The 19086-nt window shown below is 50.0% G+C and overlaps 1 protein-coding gene across 1 annotated transcript in view; it reads right to left on the bottom strand.

Annotated features, from left to right (window-relative positions):
• Nucleotides 1-19086, bottom strand: part of LOC118623635 (protein Daple-like) — a 128220-nt gene that overhangs the window by 58696 nt on the left and 50438 nt on the right. Inside the window, 2 exon segments of the mRNA XM_036251432.1 lie at nucleotides 106-164; nucleotides 14932-15001. Coding sequence (XP_036107325.1) covers nucleotides 106-164; nucleotides 14932-15001 — 129 coding nt within the window.

Below are 19086 nucleotides of genomic sequence, written 5' to 3'. Positions count from 1 at the left end.
CTGAAGGCAGCTTCACTCCTAACTCACTAAGAGGGAGTTTGCTCCCCACAGATCCAAACACAAGATGCTAAGAGCAGGCTCCCTCCACCCCTGCCCCAGCCCTACCTGGACAGCGCAGCCCAGGACCAGCAGCAGCACCTTCTTGATTTCCTCCATGCTCTTTCCTAAATCAAAAGAGCAACGGATTTAATTAGGCTCATCTGTTCATAAAGTCTCACCAGCAATATACAGTCTGTCGAAGGAGGAAAAAATCAGATAAGCTAAAAAAAAAAAAAAAAAATCATTTCTCTATCCAGTAATTTCGACTTGGGTGTACACACGCCGTCTGTTCTCTACGTTATGGGTTTGTATATTATTTAAACCAAATGAGAATCCTGCACATAACTCTTTGTGGTCTTCTTCCATTCCAATACATCATAAATACCTTCCCATGATCATCAACAAACTGCAACACCAGCATCTCTTTTTAGTGTACGTGGGAAGCAAAGCCCAATGGCAGAGAGTCATCTCCGCAGGAAATACTGAATCTACTCTAAAATATGACTGCATAAAACTTTACCTTTTCATGGTACAAAATTTCAGACAGACAACAAGCCCCGGACTCATCATCCAGCTTCAGGTTATCAACATTCTGCACCTCCTCCCCCTCCCTCCTCCTCCCCGTTTCTCAGTTTCAATGTTTGGCTGGTGTGTTCCAAAGAACACCCCAGACCACACATGGATGTCACTTGTGATGGTCTCATATTTACTTTGTAAGGCCACAAACTTACTCAACCAACCCCCTTCCAGAGGCTCAACTCTTCAATGTTTTAATCTAAATGATGCTGAACAACAGCTTAGTGGCTAGTTCTTTGTTTGTGTTTCTTAGGAGAAGAGCAATTCTTGTTTTAAAAATATATATATTTTTTTATCCTCACCTGAGGACATTTTTCTATTTTTTGTTCAGGTAGAGTGGGAGGGAGAGAGAGGAACAGAGAGAGAGAGAGAAACATCGATGTGAAAGGGACACATCGAGTGGCTGCCACCCACACGACCGACCAGGGCCGGGGACAAACTGCAACCGAGGTACATGCCCTTAGCGGGAACCGAACCCGGGTCTCTCCGGACCGCAGGCCGACGCTCTAACCGCTGACCCAAACTGGCCAGGGCTAAAAATATTTTTTAAATTAATTTTTGGAGAGAATTAGGGAGAGAAACATCACTGTGAGAGTGGAACATGGATCAGCTGCCTCCTGCACGCCCCCCACTGGGGATCCAGCCTGCAACCCATGCATGTGCCAGGAATCGAACTGGGTACCCATGGGACGACGCTCAATCCACTGAGCCACACTGACTGGGCAAAGTGGCTAATTTTTTTATTTTTAACCCTCACCCGAGGATATTTTTCCATTTTATTTTCAGACAGTGAGTGGGAGAGAGAGAGAAAAACATTGATGTGAGAGGGACACATCGATCGGTTGCTTCTTCCATGACCACAACCAGGGCTGGGGACCAAACCACAAGTGAGGAACGTGCCCTCGACCAGAATCAAACCCAAGATTCTTTGGTCTGTGGGCCGACACTCTAACCGCTGAGCCAAAGCGGCCAGGGCAAAGTGACTAGTTTTTGATGCAGACCTTATTTACTTCTTTAGGAAAAATTCGTCCTTTAAGCTTTGCCTGGCAGACAGGGGTTACCATTTCACCCTCACAACTAATATACGATCAGCCCTCTCTCCCCAGACCCAGACCGGCACTGCCACACTGCTCCTTCTTGGCTTTGCCAATCAGGCCAAAAAATCATATCCGTCATTTTATACTGTCTCTTTGATTATGCCTCTTCATGTGTTTATGAGTCCCAACCACTTAAATAAAGACTCAGAATCCTGGGGCTCTGGACCTGGCTTGGTTACCAGCAGCAGTACGACCCCAATGAGCTGTCTGTCCCCCGGGCCTCAGTTTCCACATCTCTGAAGCAGAGACAGCTGGCCTAGCTGATGCGCAGAGTGGGTTTCAGGTAAAAAAAAAAAAAAAAAAAAAAATCTACAGTTTTTGAGCTTTCTCATCGTATCGTGTTTTATTTGGGAGAAGGAATGTGCCAGAAACGGCATCGCCTTCTTTTTTTTTTTTTCCTTATCCTCACCCGAGGACATTTTTCCATTTTTTGTTCAGATAGAGCGGGAGGGAGAGAGAGGAAGAGAGAGAGAGAGAAATATCGATGTGAAGGGACACATCTAGTGGCTGCCACCCGCACGACCAACGAGGGCTGGGGACAAACTGCAACCGAGGTACGTGCCCTTAGTGGGAACCAAACCCGGGTCTCTCTGTACCGCAGGCCGACGCTCCAACCGCTGAGCCAAACCGGCCAGGGCAGGCATCGCCTTCTTAAAAGACTTGCCCACACCCCCCTGCACTGTGCTAAAATGGCCCAAAGTATCACCAACAACCCCTGGGATGAAAAGAAACAAACTCGTGTCCCAAGGATTAGTGCTATGGTTCATTTCGGGTCCTTGGGTGTAAGGTGTATACGGAGTAACAGGTGACCTTGTCCTAAGACCGCTCAAATGAGAAGTAGCTAAGAACAAGCTGTCCTGAGGTGAGGACATGATGGCTGAGCCTCAGATGGGGGCTGGACATTCACTCCCTAAACCGCACCCTCCTTGCCATCTCCCAGCCTAAAGGAGGGTGGGAGCCAGACCACAGGGTCCCTGTGGACCATCCAGACTCCACCCTTAAGAATACGCTTAATAAGGTTGGGTGTTGCAGATCCATCTACTACGGCCAAACCCTTCTCCTTACGGATAAGTGTACAACTTCCTCAATGTCTGAAATGGAAAAAATCTGACTTTTATAAGGTTTTTTTCGCTTGAGGCCTTTCACTTTGGCCCAATCCACAGTCATTAATACATACAATCACCACACCGACTCACTCCTCTATTAATGCTGAGCTGATGATCAGTCACAAGTTGAGTTTTGATAAAAAGAAAAGGAAATGCCCATATGAGTATTAAAAGCCTCCAATCAGCCAACCTCACTAAAATTTTTCCCTGGCCACAGTGCTCACGCCTAGCCCATGACCGTCCTCTCCCCTCCCCCGTCAGATGACAGGCAAGTGCCCCTCGTAAGCCCTTTGGTGGATATTACAGGTACAGACCCTCCCATCCATCACCAGCTCCTCTTCCTACAGTGACTCACCTCTCATAGGCCGTGTACCTGGTGCTGTAACCAGCAGAGGGCTGGTACACAGGGAGAAAGTGTCAAGAGGGCTCAGATCAGCCTAAAAGAAGGCAGAGCTCATACAGAAAATCTTCACATACCCTGCTCACAGCAAAGACCTGGAAGATCTGCTTATACCATACTTTTAAAACGTAAGCAGCGCCGTGGTCGGTTTGGCTCAGTGGTTGGAGGGTCAGCCCGCGGACCGGAGAGTCTTAGGTTCGGTTCCCACTAAGGGCACATACCTCGGTTGCAGCTTGTCCCCGGCCCTGGTTGGGGTCGTGTGGGTGGCAACCACTCCATGTGTCTCTCTCATGTGGATGTTTGTCTCTCTCTCTCCCCCTCCTGCTCTATTTGAAGATAAAGGCAAAAAAATGTAAGCAGTGCCCGGCTGGTGTTGCTCAGTGGTTGAGCATCGATCATGCATCAGGAGGTCACCGGTTCAATTCCAGGTCAGGGCACATGCCCAGTGGGGGGCATGCAGGAGGCGGCCAACTGATGTTCTCTCTCATTGATGTTTCTATCTCTCTCTCCCTTCCTCTCTCTAAAAATCAATAAAGAAAAAAAAATTTTTAGAAACAAAAACAAAAAACATGAGCAGCTCTGATGATCATGTTCCCAGCCACAGCAGATGAAAACAGCATTAAGGTGAAGCAAGCGCTGGATAGGCCCACTGCTAGGAGAAAGAGCGCAAGCAAGGAGGAAACTAGAAACCCTCACACACAGACACACACACACAGACTCACACACGCTCAAAATTACAGTCGGAGGCTACTCAGTGAAAGAACAAAGAGTTCTGCTCCCTCAGCACCCTGCAGTTACACAGTGACAACCAAGAGCCACTCATTCATTCATTCATTCATTCATTCATTCACTCATTCCATTCATTCACTCATTCATTCACTCATTCACATCCATCAGGCATCGAGAAAAAACTAAATCTGATCCAGAGCACTGTTAGAAAAGTATGAAATTCCTGTTTACTGAGTTTTGTTAACAGAGGGGGGAAAAGCCCGGCTGGTGTGGCTCAGTGGTTGAGCGTCGACCCATGCACCAAGAGGTCACCAGTTCCACTCCCGGTCAGGACACATGCCCAGGTTGTGGGCCGGATCCCCAGTGGGGGGCGTGCAGGGGGCGGTGTTCTCTCTCATTATGTTTCTATCTCTCTCCCCCTTTTCCTTTCCCTCTCTCTAAAACCAATAAAGAAAAAATTTTAAAGGTAGAGAATTAATTTTAGAAAAATCTTCATGGAAAGAAATTATTTAACCTTTTGGGTGGTAAACAGGGTACTGGGAGATTCGCGCTGTGCCCTCATTCAGGTGGAGCAGTCCTGTGCTTATTCTCACCAGGCTCAGTGAGTAAAAACATGTTCTTACAACAAATGCATCCTGTGATTTTTATCCCTATACAGAAGAATTGCTATTTTCATAATCTAACAGATTGTGGGTTTTGAATAGTTTCAAAACATACAGAAGACTCTCTCCCGGGTTCCTGCCAGAGAGATTGGCTCAGTGACACAGTCACACAAACAAAGAGAAAACAAACCTACAGACGAGTCCATTCCCAAGCACCCACGTGTTCCGGGTGCTGGGAGCACCGTCGTTACCAGCACAGTCTTCTGAGCTCGGAGGAAGAAACTCGGCATTAAAAGGAGCTGGAAATGCTAGGGAAACCTGGAAGCAGGACCTCTAATCTGCAGTGAGAGTCAAGGCTTCTTAAAGGAAATGACCTCCGAGCTGAGATCCCAAGGATGAAGAGGAAAGACTTAGGAGGCAGGTGAGCGAGAGCATTCCAGGCACAGGGAACAGCACACGCAAAGGCCCAGAGGTAAGAGAATATGGTGTTTGTCAGATTATAAATGTTTTGTGGTTAAGCTTACTAGAGGTGGTTTTCAGAGTGAGAAATGGGGGTCAGGGTATGAAGCAACATGGATTTCCGTGCTGAGTGAGTCACAGTGGGTGGGGAAGGTTAAGAAACTTCAGACATCCCCCCCCCCCACATCTACCCACAAGCTCACAACCCCAGGGGAATCCCACAACTGCCTGGGCTACTGGTTGAATCTAAGAAAAACCTTACTTCCTCTACTACCTGCTTCCTGGAGTCTTGGCACAGAGAAACTCACCCAGGACTTCCTTAGCAGAAATGGAATAAACATATATGCTGGCCTAGGGTACATATAAAGCTACAGGTGTCTGCAGCAACCAGCTCTCAAAACAGAAGGACACTGCCTGTTATCATACGTGCTGTCGTGTGGACATGGATATAGAAATGTAGTTGGACAATTAAACTACCCCAACCTCTAAATCCTGCAGGCTGGATCAGATCAGGGCTGGACGATTCTCTGACTTTATATAGTCTCGAGTCCATGGCAGACACGGCCCGTCAATCACAGTACTCTCTTACTGAGCCTGGCATGAGACCTCCGAATCCTTCTGAGCACAGCACTCTCCTGCCACTGCCGATCACATGAAACAAAACCTATTTGCTGTGCCTGCTACACGATCCCTAGGGCCCTTTTTGACTCTACTCTTAGATTCCTGATTCCCTAAGATGTAGCCATTATGAATGATCACAGTTCCTGGTCTCCGGATATGGAAAATAAATCTTGTTGTCTATAAATGATCACTTGGGTGTGAAGGGGGGATGTAGGCGAAGGAAGGCGAACAGCACTTTCCCAGAGGACGCTCTTCCGGCTCCAAAGTGCAGTGCTCCGCTGTGCTGGGTCGGGAGGCCCGGTGACCCAGCAGCAGCGACACGCGTGACTCTGGCTTGCACACTCAGCTCTCCACAACCAGAGGCCCAGGATCTGCAAGTCGACAGACAGTGCGGCTGAGGGTTTACGCCTCACACCTGGAAGCACTGACCCAATTCAGTGGAGTTAATTCTGCCCTCCCCGCGTGTCCTTCGCTCCTATAGACCATCCCTGCTCTTAAATAGAACATGTTACTATTTGACTTACTCCCCTGTGGACAAAATCTCCCTTTACAAACAAGAACAGTGCTCAGAGAGGCTGAGCTACACAACCGCGATCTGGTCCCAGGTCCAGCACCACCGGCTCTTCCCTAACTCTCTGCCGCCCCCTTTCTCCTGAAACTGTCATCACTGACATTTCCTTCCAGAGCAGGGCTCTACCTTGCCCGGCTTCTGACGCCAGCACCACAGTGCAGGGAGCTGACCAGTGTCTGCTGACTGAACGAGTGACGTGAACTGTCGGCATCAAGTCGCAGGGTAAGGACAAAGAAAACAGTTTCTTTCCTTTCTTGTTGGGATGGGGACACACACACACACATATATAGCAGGCCCTCCAATGTTTCATCCAACATCATTCCGCTACATATAATGGTAATGAGATGCTGTAGGAACGTAATTCTTGATTTTTATCAATTCACCTACGGTAAAACTGGTTTCGAACACGTAGTTTCACTTCAAGTCACAGAACCTATAGACAGTGTTAAGTGAGAACTTACTGTATATACCTATGTATTTTCTTCGTAATTCTACAATCTGCTTTTCTCTGACTTACGTACTGGAGTCAACCACCAGCCATACCTTCCCTGGTCCTGCACGTAAAAACCAGTCACTTCGTAAGGATGACTGTGGGCTGTCTCATTGATTAGAAAATAGCACGGCATTGAATATGGGCCTGTGTAGATGTCTCCTCGGTGTGTAGTGATATCCCAAGACTCACCCACATGGGCACAGTGCAGGGGCTCTGCTTACAACGAGAACAGCTGCCTATTATCGTGTCAGAGTCAGAGTCAGCTAGGGCTCCAGGGCACTGCTGAGGGCGGTGTGGAGAGTGAACTTCATGAGCGGGCACATGCACAGGTGCCTGCCTCGTACCTGTCCTGGTCCATGGAGGACGAGACAGGCACCTGTGCACACCACCTCACCGCCTGGACAGCAACCCTCACCTGGAACATCACACAAATGGCCTCCAACAGGCATTGATAAAACCAGGCACCACCACCCCCCCCCCCATTTGTTTAATTAGTCATTCAACAAACATGTATCAAATTCGGACTTCGACAGGCACCGAGTTACATGCCCGTGTGAAATGGTGCCCGGGCCTCCTGAGTGCACCCAGACCAGTGGCCCCCTTATCCCAGCGTCTCTCCATCACCCTCATCAAGTCAGCCCCCTTCCTAGCACCACTGCACATGGGCACCGAGAAGCCTCTGCCCCGATGACAGAGGGCAGCTCTCCCAGATTATGCAGAACAATCTGAAACAGCCACATCAGCCCCTCAGACGGCGTCACCACCAAAAATGACTCCCTACCCAAACAGACTGCCCGGTCTGCAGAAGCTGACAGCGAATCCACTTCCCAGCACCAAACGGCTGAAGATCAGAACAGGAGAATCAACCACAAGAATGCAGCACTGGCTGCAGGCAAGGAGGCGGCCCATGATCTGAGAAAGGGCCCCTCCCAACCCCCAGGCAGAAACTCAAAGCCCAAATATTATCGGGGAACACAGAGACCTTTGACAAATAACATCTCGTCCCTCCTCTTCGGACAGCCAGCGAGAGCAGTCCTGCTGGAAGCCATGGCGAGGTCACCGCAGCCAGGAGCACTCCCTCTGTGTGCAGGCCACCGCTAGGAAGTTGACCAAACAAAGTCTGGTAACCAGGCAGAGCCCAGGGGCTATTCACAAGGCCGGCGCCTGGCCAAGCTGTCAGCTGGCCCGGGCTGGGTGTTAACCGAGCTGTTCACGGTCCCGGAAAGCGGAGTGCGGGCTTTCAGCAGAGCCCAGCAGCCCCCGGCTCAGGACGGCCTGGAGACGCGCGTCTGCATCCGGCGGCGGCACGGAGCAAAGGGGCAGGCCGCGAGCACGCGTGTGCAGTGACCGGCTTCCGCGCCTTTCTGCACCTGCTCCTCCGGGACAAGACAGGAACTAGTGACGGCATCGAATGCCTGAAGATGAGTCTTTCTTACTCTTTCTTCCTCACTCAAAGGAACTTAGGGTTTTACAAATGCAAAAATAATGTATATATATTAGAGAGTTTATATTAGAGCTACGGAGAGTGATAAGAGTACGGCTGGGAGAAAGAACACAAGATGGCTCGTTAATTACCACTGGTAGCCCCCAGCCCCAGCAGGTCCCAAGGCAAGCAGGGCACTGGGGAGGGCAGAACCCCCGGCCCACGACAGGGGGAGGAAAACAGCACATTCGCTTTTTAGAAGAACACTCTAAGTGGCAAGACGACTGTTGCCAATCAATCAGATTCTCAGCCTTCGTCCTCGGTTGCCACGGGGCGGGGAGCCAGCCGCTGGGCACACCGGCCCTCTTCGTTCCCAGGCATTCACCAAAAGGCTGAGCTGTGCGGTGTGGGCTGTGAGGGAAGGTTTCCATGGGACCCGAAAAGCACTTCAAGGACACTCTTGCCGGGAGAGCAAGTAAACTCTAAGAGGGTTAAATATTAAACTCCAAGTAGTGTCGGGAGTTCCGTTTCCCTCCGGCCTCTGGACCCTAAGCTTCAGCTGTGACACAGGACTGCCCACTTGTGCCCGGAGCCTGCTGCTCCCCACAGGACTCCCAGCACATTTCCACTCCTCAGAGCTCCTCCCCCCGGGACTCCTTCCCTCTGCTGCTCCGTCCTTCCACGCCTTGTCACACACTGCCTCCTCCAGGAAGTCTTCCTGACCTGTCCAGGTAGAACTCGTTACCTGCTCGGCACGCTGTGTATATATAACACACTCACACCACTTTGCGCCCTGGAACAGACGCTGTCTTTCTCCCCTCCCTGCCCGGACACAGCCTGGGGGCTCTTGAGCAGAGGTAGCTGACTCCTCTGGGACGCATGGGCCCAGCAAGGTGGGCATTTAACAAAAGCTGGAGAACAAGCGTGGACTGAGCCTCTGGCTGGGGCAGCCTGCTCAGAAAAGAAAGGGCACCAGGACCTTCGGGTCTGCTGTTGGGAGGGTCAGGAAGTGGCCTTCTGGTTTCTGCAGACACAACAGTGGCCTGCACTGGGCTATGAAGGAAGGATGTCCACAGCCCCCGTGGACACAGGAGGCTCTGTTTCCTCACGGGGCTTTCTCTCTCCCTTGAAGCCCCTTCTGCAACCACCATAAGAGGGAGAAAAGGGAGGACTAAGGGCCAGACCACTAAATAGCAGTTAGTAGAACCCAAAGCTATTCTTTTTTTTTTTTTTTATCCTCACCTGAGGACATTTTTGCATTTATCTTCAGACAGAGTGGGAGGGAGAAAGGGAGGAACAGAGAGAGAGAGAAACATTGATGGGAGAGAGAAACATGGAGTGGCCGCCATCCACACGACCCCAACTAGGGCCAGGGACAAATTGCAACCGAAACACGGCCCTTAGCGGGAACCAAACCCAGGCCTTTGTGGTCCAGGGGCTGATGCTCTAACTGCTGAGCCAAACTAGCCAGGGCACCCCCAGGCTATTTTATTAGCAATTAGTAGAACCCCAGACTATTCTCAAAGGTCCCAGTAGTATTCAGACAGGCCCCTGCAGGGTGTGAATATCCTGCAGCTCCTCCATGGCCCCAGGCAGCTTGCCTGACACTTAGAATGCAAGATACAGCTGCTTGGGACCAGTGGCTGATGTCCCCGTATGTAACCATCTATGCAGTTTATGATAAACACTATGCAGTTTATGATAAACACATCTCTTACTTATGAGACCACCATGCTGTGTGCCTCTGAATGAGTTCCCTCCCCTCTCTGGGCTGGGTTCTGCACCTCTGTGACCCCCTCCCTTCCATTCTAAACAGCTTAAGTGGGATCAGCAATTGCCAAGTCTGAAAACAAACTCCTGCTCTTGCTTACAAACCTTGTAAGAAAAACAAAAAAACAATGCTCTCTTCCAGCATGACTGTCCTATGATTCATCACAGAAATGAATTTGCTGGCTTCCTGTCAGACAAATCTAGCCGTGTGTGTGTGTCACAGTGACAGGCCTGGCTGCTGAGAAACAGGGCCCGAGGGCACCGGGGAGCTGGCCTAGTTCTGGTCCACGACCGCCCTCACTTTACAGATAAGGCAGACATCATCTCCTGGTTTCCATATCATTTCTTTGATAAACCACACAAATATCTTTAACAGATGCACAGCTGGAGAGATGGTGAGGTGAGGACAGTTTTCTCCAGCGTCAGGGAGCCACACACATGGTGTTGAGCAGAGAATGACTGTCCCTTGACCCTGACCACTGACACTTGACCTCTGTGTCTGTGAGAGCACGTGGCTAACACTGGTAAGGAAAACCAGCTTGAGGGGGGCAGGAAGTGGGGACAGAGGGTCTCCAGCACTTACACTCACTCACGGGGCACCTACCATATGCCAGACACTGATCTAGGCACTTAGATATACAACAACAACAGAAACCCAAAGATTCATGCCCACACGAGAGATTACACCCTAGAGGAGGAAAAATAAGCAGTGCAATATAGACATGAAAAAATAGGTAAATGAGCCCTGGCCAGTTTGCTCAGTGGTTAGAGCGTCAATCCGTGGACCAATGAGTCACGGGTTCGATTCCAGTCAAGGGCATGTACCTCGGTTGCAATTCATCCTCGGCCCTGGTTGGGGTCGTGCGGGAGGCAACCACTCGATGTGTTCCTTTCACGTCAATGTTTCTCTCTCTCTCTCTTTCTCCCCCTCCCTCCCACTCTATCTGATCAAACATGGAAAAATGTCCTCTGGTGAGGATTAAAAAAAAAAAATAGGTAAATGACAGATATAGAGCAGTGGTTCTCAACCTTCCTAATGCCGCGACCCTTTAATACAGTTCCTCATGCTGAGGTGACCCCCAACCATAAAATTATTTTCGTTGCTACTTCCTAACTACAATTTTGCTCCTGTTATGTCTTAAGCGACCCCGAGGGGTCGTGACCGCAGGTGAGAACCGCTGCTACAGAGGTGATCAGTGCTATGGGAAGGAGGCAGAGCAGGGAAGAGCACTGTAAGTCCTCAGGAAGAGGCTGCCGCTGTCAACAGAGAGGTCGGGGGCTGCACTGAGAAGGCCGCAGCTGAGAGACACCTGAAGCAGCTGCTCGGGGGCATCTGAGGGGAAAGCATCCCAGGCAGAGGGAACAGCAGTGCACAGGCCCTAGTGCAGGACAGTGGCACGAGCTGAGTGACTTCCTGAGGCCTGCTCTGGCCGCTGTGCTGGGAACAGGCTGCAGGGGCAGACGTCAGAGGCTGCTCCGACGCGCAGCCAGGCGCCAGAAGGCGGTGGCTGGAACCAGGGTGGCAGCATGGCGATGGGCAGGGCGAGAGGACAGCTCAGATGTTCTGAAAGCAGAGTCAAAGTGCCTGCCTGAAGGGACAGCGTGGGTGAGAGAGAAGGGTAAGAATTGACCAGCAAGAAACCAAACAAAGGACACCCTCTGACATCCAGTCCGGGAGTCTGGATGGGAACCAGCTGCCAAGAAAGGCTTTTCTGCTAAGTGCCATCGTACGCAGGGGGTTCCGAGCAGGGCCTGCAGGACCCCAGGCCGACTCCAAGGAGTGGGGGCTACAGAAACGAGGTGCCGGCCAGACGCTTTCCCAGGAACGGATATCCAGTTGAGAGCGCTGACCCACGCACCATCAGAGAGGAAATCCAGAGCTGAGCGAGCTTCAAAACAGGAAAGAAGAGAAAGAGTTTGGGGCCAAGAGGGGTGACTCTGAGGAGAGATCTCAAAAGCAATTTAAAATATATGAAGGGTTTTTCTCACATGCACTGGGCTGTCCTCAAATCCCAGGGCAGAAGATACAGAACATCCTTTCGTCCGGTGGGTGAGGGAGGTGTGTGAGACAAACAGAAAAATCTTCTAAGTGTGTAAGTTGTGACATCTTGGTTTTTTAGATCGGAGGAAGGGGACAAGTGCTTGGGGTCTCAGGATCCTTCGTGTCACTGTGTGCCCGGGGGAGGGGTGAAATAGATGCTCTGCTGGGATCTGTCCTGCCCGTGGCACCTGACTTCATTGTGTGCATTTGCCAAAAACAAAAAATAACCAAAAACTATGAAATGTTATAAATAAGAGCACACTGTCCACACCAGCCAGAAAGAACACAGGCATTCTCCTGAGCTGTGTGAGACTGAATTAGTAACAAATCGAGTGCTACCCCCCACCCCTGCTGACTTCCAGGCGATGACACAGAAACCAACTTTGTTCTTTATTTACAAAGAAACCCCAAATGCTTCACACATCTATTTTTAAAACTGAAAACAGACAATGCTATTCCATGAATATGTCCCTCTGCTGTTGGCACTGGGTTTGCATCTTCTTGTTGGTGGACCTGCCAACCTCCTCTGCTCTGGGAGACCCCTGCCCCAGGACCTCTGTCAAAACCTCCCCATGTGTGTGTGCAGCTCAAGTCCCTCTGGTCCTGACATCATGGTGAGGCACCCCTCCCCCCCCCGAGACTGCGGCCTGGACGGGATTCTCGTCCTTCCCTTCCCCAGAGCTCACCGTCTCATCTCTGACTTCTTCAGAGTGGGGCCACAGCTTCTGTGATGGAAGTCTATCAATTCTACACGATGCTGGGTAGCAGGGGGCACGTTATGCACCTGTCACAATTTTATGCATCAATAATGTTCTAAAACTGCACCTTCAGGGTGCATAACTGTACGTTTATGAAAAAGAAGATCACTAAATCATACATTTCAAGTGGGTAAATTTTATGGTGTGCAAATTACACCTTAATAAAGCTGTTTTAAAAAAATCAACACCCACATCTCTGCAGATGTTCCTGTTCAGCGCCAGACGCCGGGTGGAGACCTGTGTTCTCTGCACACGAACCATTTCCACATCCCGTGTGGCTCACGAAGAGGCTGGAACAGAGACTCTGCTGAGGGAAGGACTGAGCCAGGGCTGCCTGTGGAGGGGCCTGGTGGGCTGGGGATCCCCAGAGGGCCGCAGGAAGTGGGACACTGACAGGGACTGGGAAGAGGAGGCATCGATAGGAAGGTAACCAAGTCATGTAGTATGATGAAGTGACGGGGAGGACAAGTGTAATATTAGGTTGAACCGTACCCCCTGCCATTTTTGTGGGTCAAAGTGGTTGAACGTGGGCAGTCATACACGTCTGTGTGTCATACGAACACGGAGCTCAGGCTCAGGGGCGAACAGAGCCAATTTCCAGTCGGCACCTCTGCTATGGGCTGAGTGACCAGGGGCTGTCACCTCAACTCGGTGAGCCTGTTTTCTCATCGGTGACCGGCTATGGCAGTCACATCCCAGATGCACATTCTCATTTCCACTCTTTAACATGTATGGTGTCCACCACATGGGGGGCTCACCAAGGGCTCGGGCACGGAGAGTCCCTCCTCCCGCTCCTCGGCCCTGCTCGAGGCCCCGGACGCAGTCATCTCCACATCGGACGCGAGGGCAGAGCTGAGCCTGAACCACCACCCCCCTCGGCACCTTTCTCCTCTGTCCCCTTACCAGCCCCCGTAAGGAGGGAAGGAGCACAGTTCTGCTCAGCAAAGCAGACCCCCCCTTTCCTGAAGTGACTACAGAAATCACAGGAGTCCCAGCTGTCCCCAGCCCAGGCCTGCACCTGCATCTTCTGTCTGGGAAACCATGAAACAAAGCCGGGAAACAACTGGCCCGAAGGCAGAGCAGGAAGCAGACAGGAGGCAGACCAAGGCTCCCCTGACTTCTGCGTGCAGTGGGGAAGGGTGTGCATGGCCAGGGGCCACCAGGCGGGCAAAGCCAGCGTGCAGGGGTGCGAGGGCTACTGGGCAGCCGCGCTGAGGACTAACCAGAGGTCGAGAAAACCTCTTCCTTTTGGCTCATGCAGAGAAAAGGCAGACGGGTCAGCCAGCTGGGGCTCAGGGGGAAGCCCTCCCCAGCAATGTGATTTAATGCTCAGCCACACCTGGCCCGGTGCCCCCGAACTGCTGCTGCTGGTCTCAGGGCGAGGACACTAAGCAAGAACTGCTCCTCTATGAGTAATGTCCTTGGCTGGTCCTCGGCGCACGCTCCCTGCCGTCTCAAGAGCTTTAGCCACTGTCACGTGGACAGGAGCAAGGATGGCCAGACAGTGTGATGAGGCGGTGGCAACAGAGGGCAGCTTAGTCCCTTCTGTCGAAGCCTTGGCAGACACTCCCTGCCCTGCTCCAGAAGACCCAGAACACCACCAGGGTCTCCACTGGGGCACACGAATCCCTGCCAGCGAGGCGTCTGTCCCTGCGGCCTGCAAGCTGACGCCTGGGAGCCACAGTGCAGGCCGACGCCCTCCACGTGGCCGGGAGGAGATCCACCCCCGTCTAACTCACCGAGGAGCTACCTGACAAGGACACATTAAGCTCTGACTTCCTGGAAGACCCCCAGGAGCACATTTCATCCGGTCTCTCAGTCACGCCGAGTGTCCGAGGCGAGGACTTGGGACCCTCGCCCTCTCGGGCCTCAGCGTGCCGCGGGGGCATGAGAAACAGAATGACAGGACTGCCTGGTGAGACCCACCACGGACTAATCGAAGCATCACAGAAACCCCACATTCCCCGAGCAGGAGAGGCCGGAGCCACCATACAGGCCCCTGAGCCCGTCGCAGCAGTGGCCCTGCCCGCCCCGCCGCCAACCCAGGGGCTCGAGGATCCCTTCTTACGGAAGAAATGTGCTCCTGGCTTCATGCCTCGGGGTAATAAACCCGCCCTTCCAAAGCCCCCCGAGTGGTCACGTGCCCTCCCTGCGCTGGCTCCAAGCTGCCAGCCAGGGCCCCGTGTCCAACAGCTGCCCAGAGCCAGTGGCATCAGCCAAGCACCCCGGGGGTGGCTTTCACTCACCAGACAGCGGGTCTTTGCCAATCAGCCACACATTGGGCAAGTTCATTATGATCAACTGTTGGAGAACTTCCTACAGAAACAAACAGGAAAAGATACCATTAAGAACAGAAAACAAAAATACAGAATGATTAAGAAAATGACAGTTTATCAAGTTGCTGCATGAACGTACACGGTACCTAGAAACATACTATATAAGAGGGAAGGTCTACTTAGGACGTAAACGAATGTGAAAAGTCCAACTTAACTGTACTTTTGCCTTGATCACAACCAAATAAAAAGTAAGTCTGCATCTGTACAGAGACCTTGGGACGAAGACGCATTACATGCCAAGATAGCAGGATCAGGTGTGAATTTCTTTTTAAAACATGCTTTGTCTTTTTATGGTATGGTTTGCTTGTGCAATTAAAAATACAGAATGAAAATGAAAGATGCTGCTGGGTCCCTAGAACCCGATGATTCAGGATGTTAACGTGCAGCAGGGCTCTGGCACAAGTTGCAAATGAAGAGACTTCTTGTTTACAGCGGCGACTTCCCTGGGAGAGGGATAAATCACAGCTAATCTGCACCCGCCAGAGAGGTGGCACGGGAAACGAGCTGCCTTCTGGCCCTCACACCGAGGGCCTTTGAAAGAAGACCCAGGCACCAGCTACAAGTCATGCCCTTTGTCTGAGTGTCTCTGACAAGCTCTCTCCAGAGCGTGCTGGCTCGAACCCTGACCCACCACCTCGTTTCCCAGAGCACCTCCAGGGCAGGTCACCTTTCCTGTCCAGATGGGCCTTGTTTTTTTATAAGTCAGAAGATAAAAATCGAAATTTACAGAAGACAAGTAAGGAGGGAGGTTTCATAAGTATTCTTGGCCTTAAAAAAGTGATCGTTATAGAAATTCACCAACAAAGCTCTCCTTGTGTCTTTTTAAAAATGTTTCCGAAAACCCTAAAGACTCCATCAACAATCTACTAGATTTAATAAACAAATTTGGCAAAGTAGCAGGATACAAAATTAACGTCAAGAAATCGACAGCATTCTTATACACCAACAATGAACTCACAGAAAGAGAAACTAAAAAAAAAAAATCCCTTTTACCATTGCAGCAAAAAAATTAAGATACCTAGGAATAAACTTAACCAAAGAAGTAAAGGACCTATTCACAGAAAACTACAGGTCATTGAAAAAAGAAACAGAGGAAGATATTAAAAACTAGACGCATATACCTTGTTCATGGATTGGAAGAACTAACATCATTAAAACGTTCATACTACCCAAAGCAATCTACAGATTCAATGCAATCAATCCCCATCAAAATACCAATAACATATTTCACAGAACTAGAACAAATACTCCAAAAGTTTATATGGAACCAAAAATGACCCTGAATAGCCACACCAACCTTGAGAAAGAACAAAGTAGGTGGGATCACAATACCGGATATCAGGTTATACTACAAAGCCACTGTAATCAAAACAGCCTGGTACTGGCACAAGAACAGGCATATAGATCAATGGAACAGAACAGAGAACCAGGACATTGACCCAAGATATTATGCTCAATTAATATTTGACAAAGGTGGCAAGAGCATACAATGGAATAAAGACATATGAAAAAATCTTCAACATTACTAATCATCACAGAGATTAAAACTATGGGGTATCACTTCACACCTGCCAGAATGGCTGCCTTCAATAAATCATCAAACAACAAGTTCTGGTGAGGGTGTGGAGAAAAGGGGACTCTAGTACACTGCTGGTGGGAATGCAGACTTGTGCAGCCACTGTGGAAAACACTATGGTGTTACTTCAAAAAATTAAAAATGGAACTGCCATTTGACCCAGTGATTCCACTTCTAGAATATACCCTAAGAAGCCTGAAACACCAATCAGAAAGACTATATGTACCCCTATGTTCACAGCAGCACTATTTACAATAGCTAAGATCTGGAAACAGCCCAAGTATTCCTCAATAGATGAGTGGATAAAAAAAGCTGTGGTACATACACACAATGAAATACTATGCAGCTATAAGAAAGAACGAGCTCTTATCCTTTGAGACGACATGGAGGGACCTGGAGAGTATTATGCTCAGCAAAACAAGCCAATCAGAGAAAGACAAGTATCACATGATCTCACTTATTTGTGGAATATAATGAACAAAACAAGGTGATGAACAAAATAGACCCAGAGACACAGAAGTAGGGTACAGACTGACAAACCTCAGAAGAGAGGGACGGGGCAGGAGGGAAGAGATAAACCACAGAACTTATTTGCATGTATGCGTAACCATGGACATGGACAACAATGCTGGGGGTGGTGCGGGACTGGGAGGAGGGTGTCAATGGGGGATAAAGGGGAAACGTCTGTAACAAAAAAAATTAAATTAAATTAAAAAATAATAAATTAAAAAAAATGTTTCCAACTTTTCTCAGGAGTCACTCTATTGTATAACTTGCTAAGTCTCTGCATTCAGTATCCTGCCAGCTAGCACGCATAAAGAAAAGGGGGACGATTACACAATCGGCCCAGCAGAACACCCCAGAACTATTTCTTTTTTTTCCCCAGAACTATTTCTGAGTCATCAGATTGGAACGGTGGCCTGGGCAAGCAGGCCAGGAGATGCCAGCAACGTCAAACAATCTATGCACTGACTTTGTTGTTGTTAATCCTCACCCGAGGATATTTTTTCCACTGATTTTTAGAGAGAGTGGAAGGAAGGGAGGGGATCAAACCTACAACCCAGGTACATGACCTTGACTGAGACTTGAACCCACAATCCCTCAGTGAGTGGGCCAACACTGTAAACCACTGAATGACACCGGCCAGGGCTATGCACTGACTTTATGCTCCCTTCTTATTATCTTTCCGTGGCTCCTGTCCACACCAAAAATTGGGGGGAAGGGATGCTAAACCATGAGGTACACTCCATTCCCAACACACTAGGCCCCTCTCCACTCAGTTTGGAGAACCTCTCTTTACGGCCTGGGGTCACGTATCACAGCATCAGAGATGGCTCATGTTTCCTTAAACATGTCCCAGTGGGTAAGTACTGTATTGGACTAAAGTCTGCATCGTGTGACAGCTTCAGCCCTCCGTCAGGCCTCGGGAAAATTCAACATGGAAAAACTCTCTCCCAAGTGAATGGCTCACCGAAGACCCCAGTCCCACCCTGGCGCAAAACACGCACCTCGAGCAAAATCGGCCAAACCCACTTCCCAGCTGCTCAAGCAGCACAGGAAGGACTCCCAAATGTGTGTCACTTGTACAATTAATGTTTTATGACACACAAAATAAATTTGAAAGTAAATTGTAAAAAAAATTTAAAAATTGTTTTATGAACAAATGATGTTTTATTGTTGTTGTTCCTTTTCAAACACCATGGGTCTCCTAAGACCTAATCCTGTGGCCAAAACCACTCCCGAGAGATTAAGTGCTCCCCCCAGGGCCCACCAAGCACATTTCGGACAAAAGCAGGCCCAGGTGTGCGTGTCGAGGGCACGAGAAATATGTGAGACCCACATTTCAAATGTTCCAGTAGCTATCTCAAAAAGGAAAAAGAAACAGATGAAACTATTCTATACTTCAATTAAGCCAATATACTCAAAGTATTATCACTTCACCACAGAGTCATGAATATCTCACATTCTTCCTTCTCACTGAGTCTTTGAATCCAGTGAGTAGTTGATACTCACAACACATCTCAATTTGGACGCTACAAAAAATTAGCTTTGCATACCCACATTGTTCCAAGCACACCAAGTTTTCCATTAACTGAACCGAGCGTCGCTTTTTAAATTTCAATTAAAAAATTCCTCAGTTACACTGGCCACATGTGCCCAGTGACTGTCATGCGCCCCGAGACCAGGGCCAAGGAGACTTGGTGGCTGTCAGTCCCCGAGGAAAGCCTAGCAAATGCATCTCCTTGGGGCAGCAGGGCCTCAGGGCGACGGGCCAGGCCCTCCATCTAGTGGGGACGTGAGGAGGTTGCTGACGAGTGGGCCCTCCCGCCTGGAACTGGGAACAGAAAGCCACTGTGGAGGCAGCGGCTGGCACTGGCCTGCTCAGCGGGCACCTGGTTACACCCCAGCCGGCCGCGTGGGGTGGGACTGAGTGAGGCGGCAGAGTGCAAGCCCAGTGGTGTGACTGAGCAGTTCCCAAACTGGGCACC

Source organism: Molossus molossus, unplaced genomic scaffold (genome assembly GCF_014108415.1).
Source record: "Molossus molossus isolate mMolMol1 unplaced genomic scaffold, mMolMol1.p scaffold_m16_p_1, whole genome shotgun sequence".
NCBI classification, from domain to species: domain Eukaryota; kingdom Metazoa; phylum Chordata; class Mammalia; order Chiroptera; family Molossidae; genus Molossus; species Molossus molossus.
This window is presented reverse-complemented; position numbering and strand designations above follow the sequence as displayed.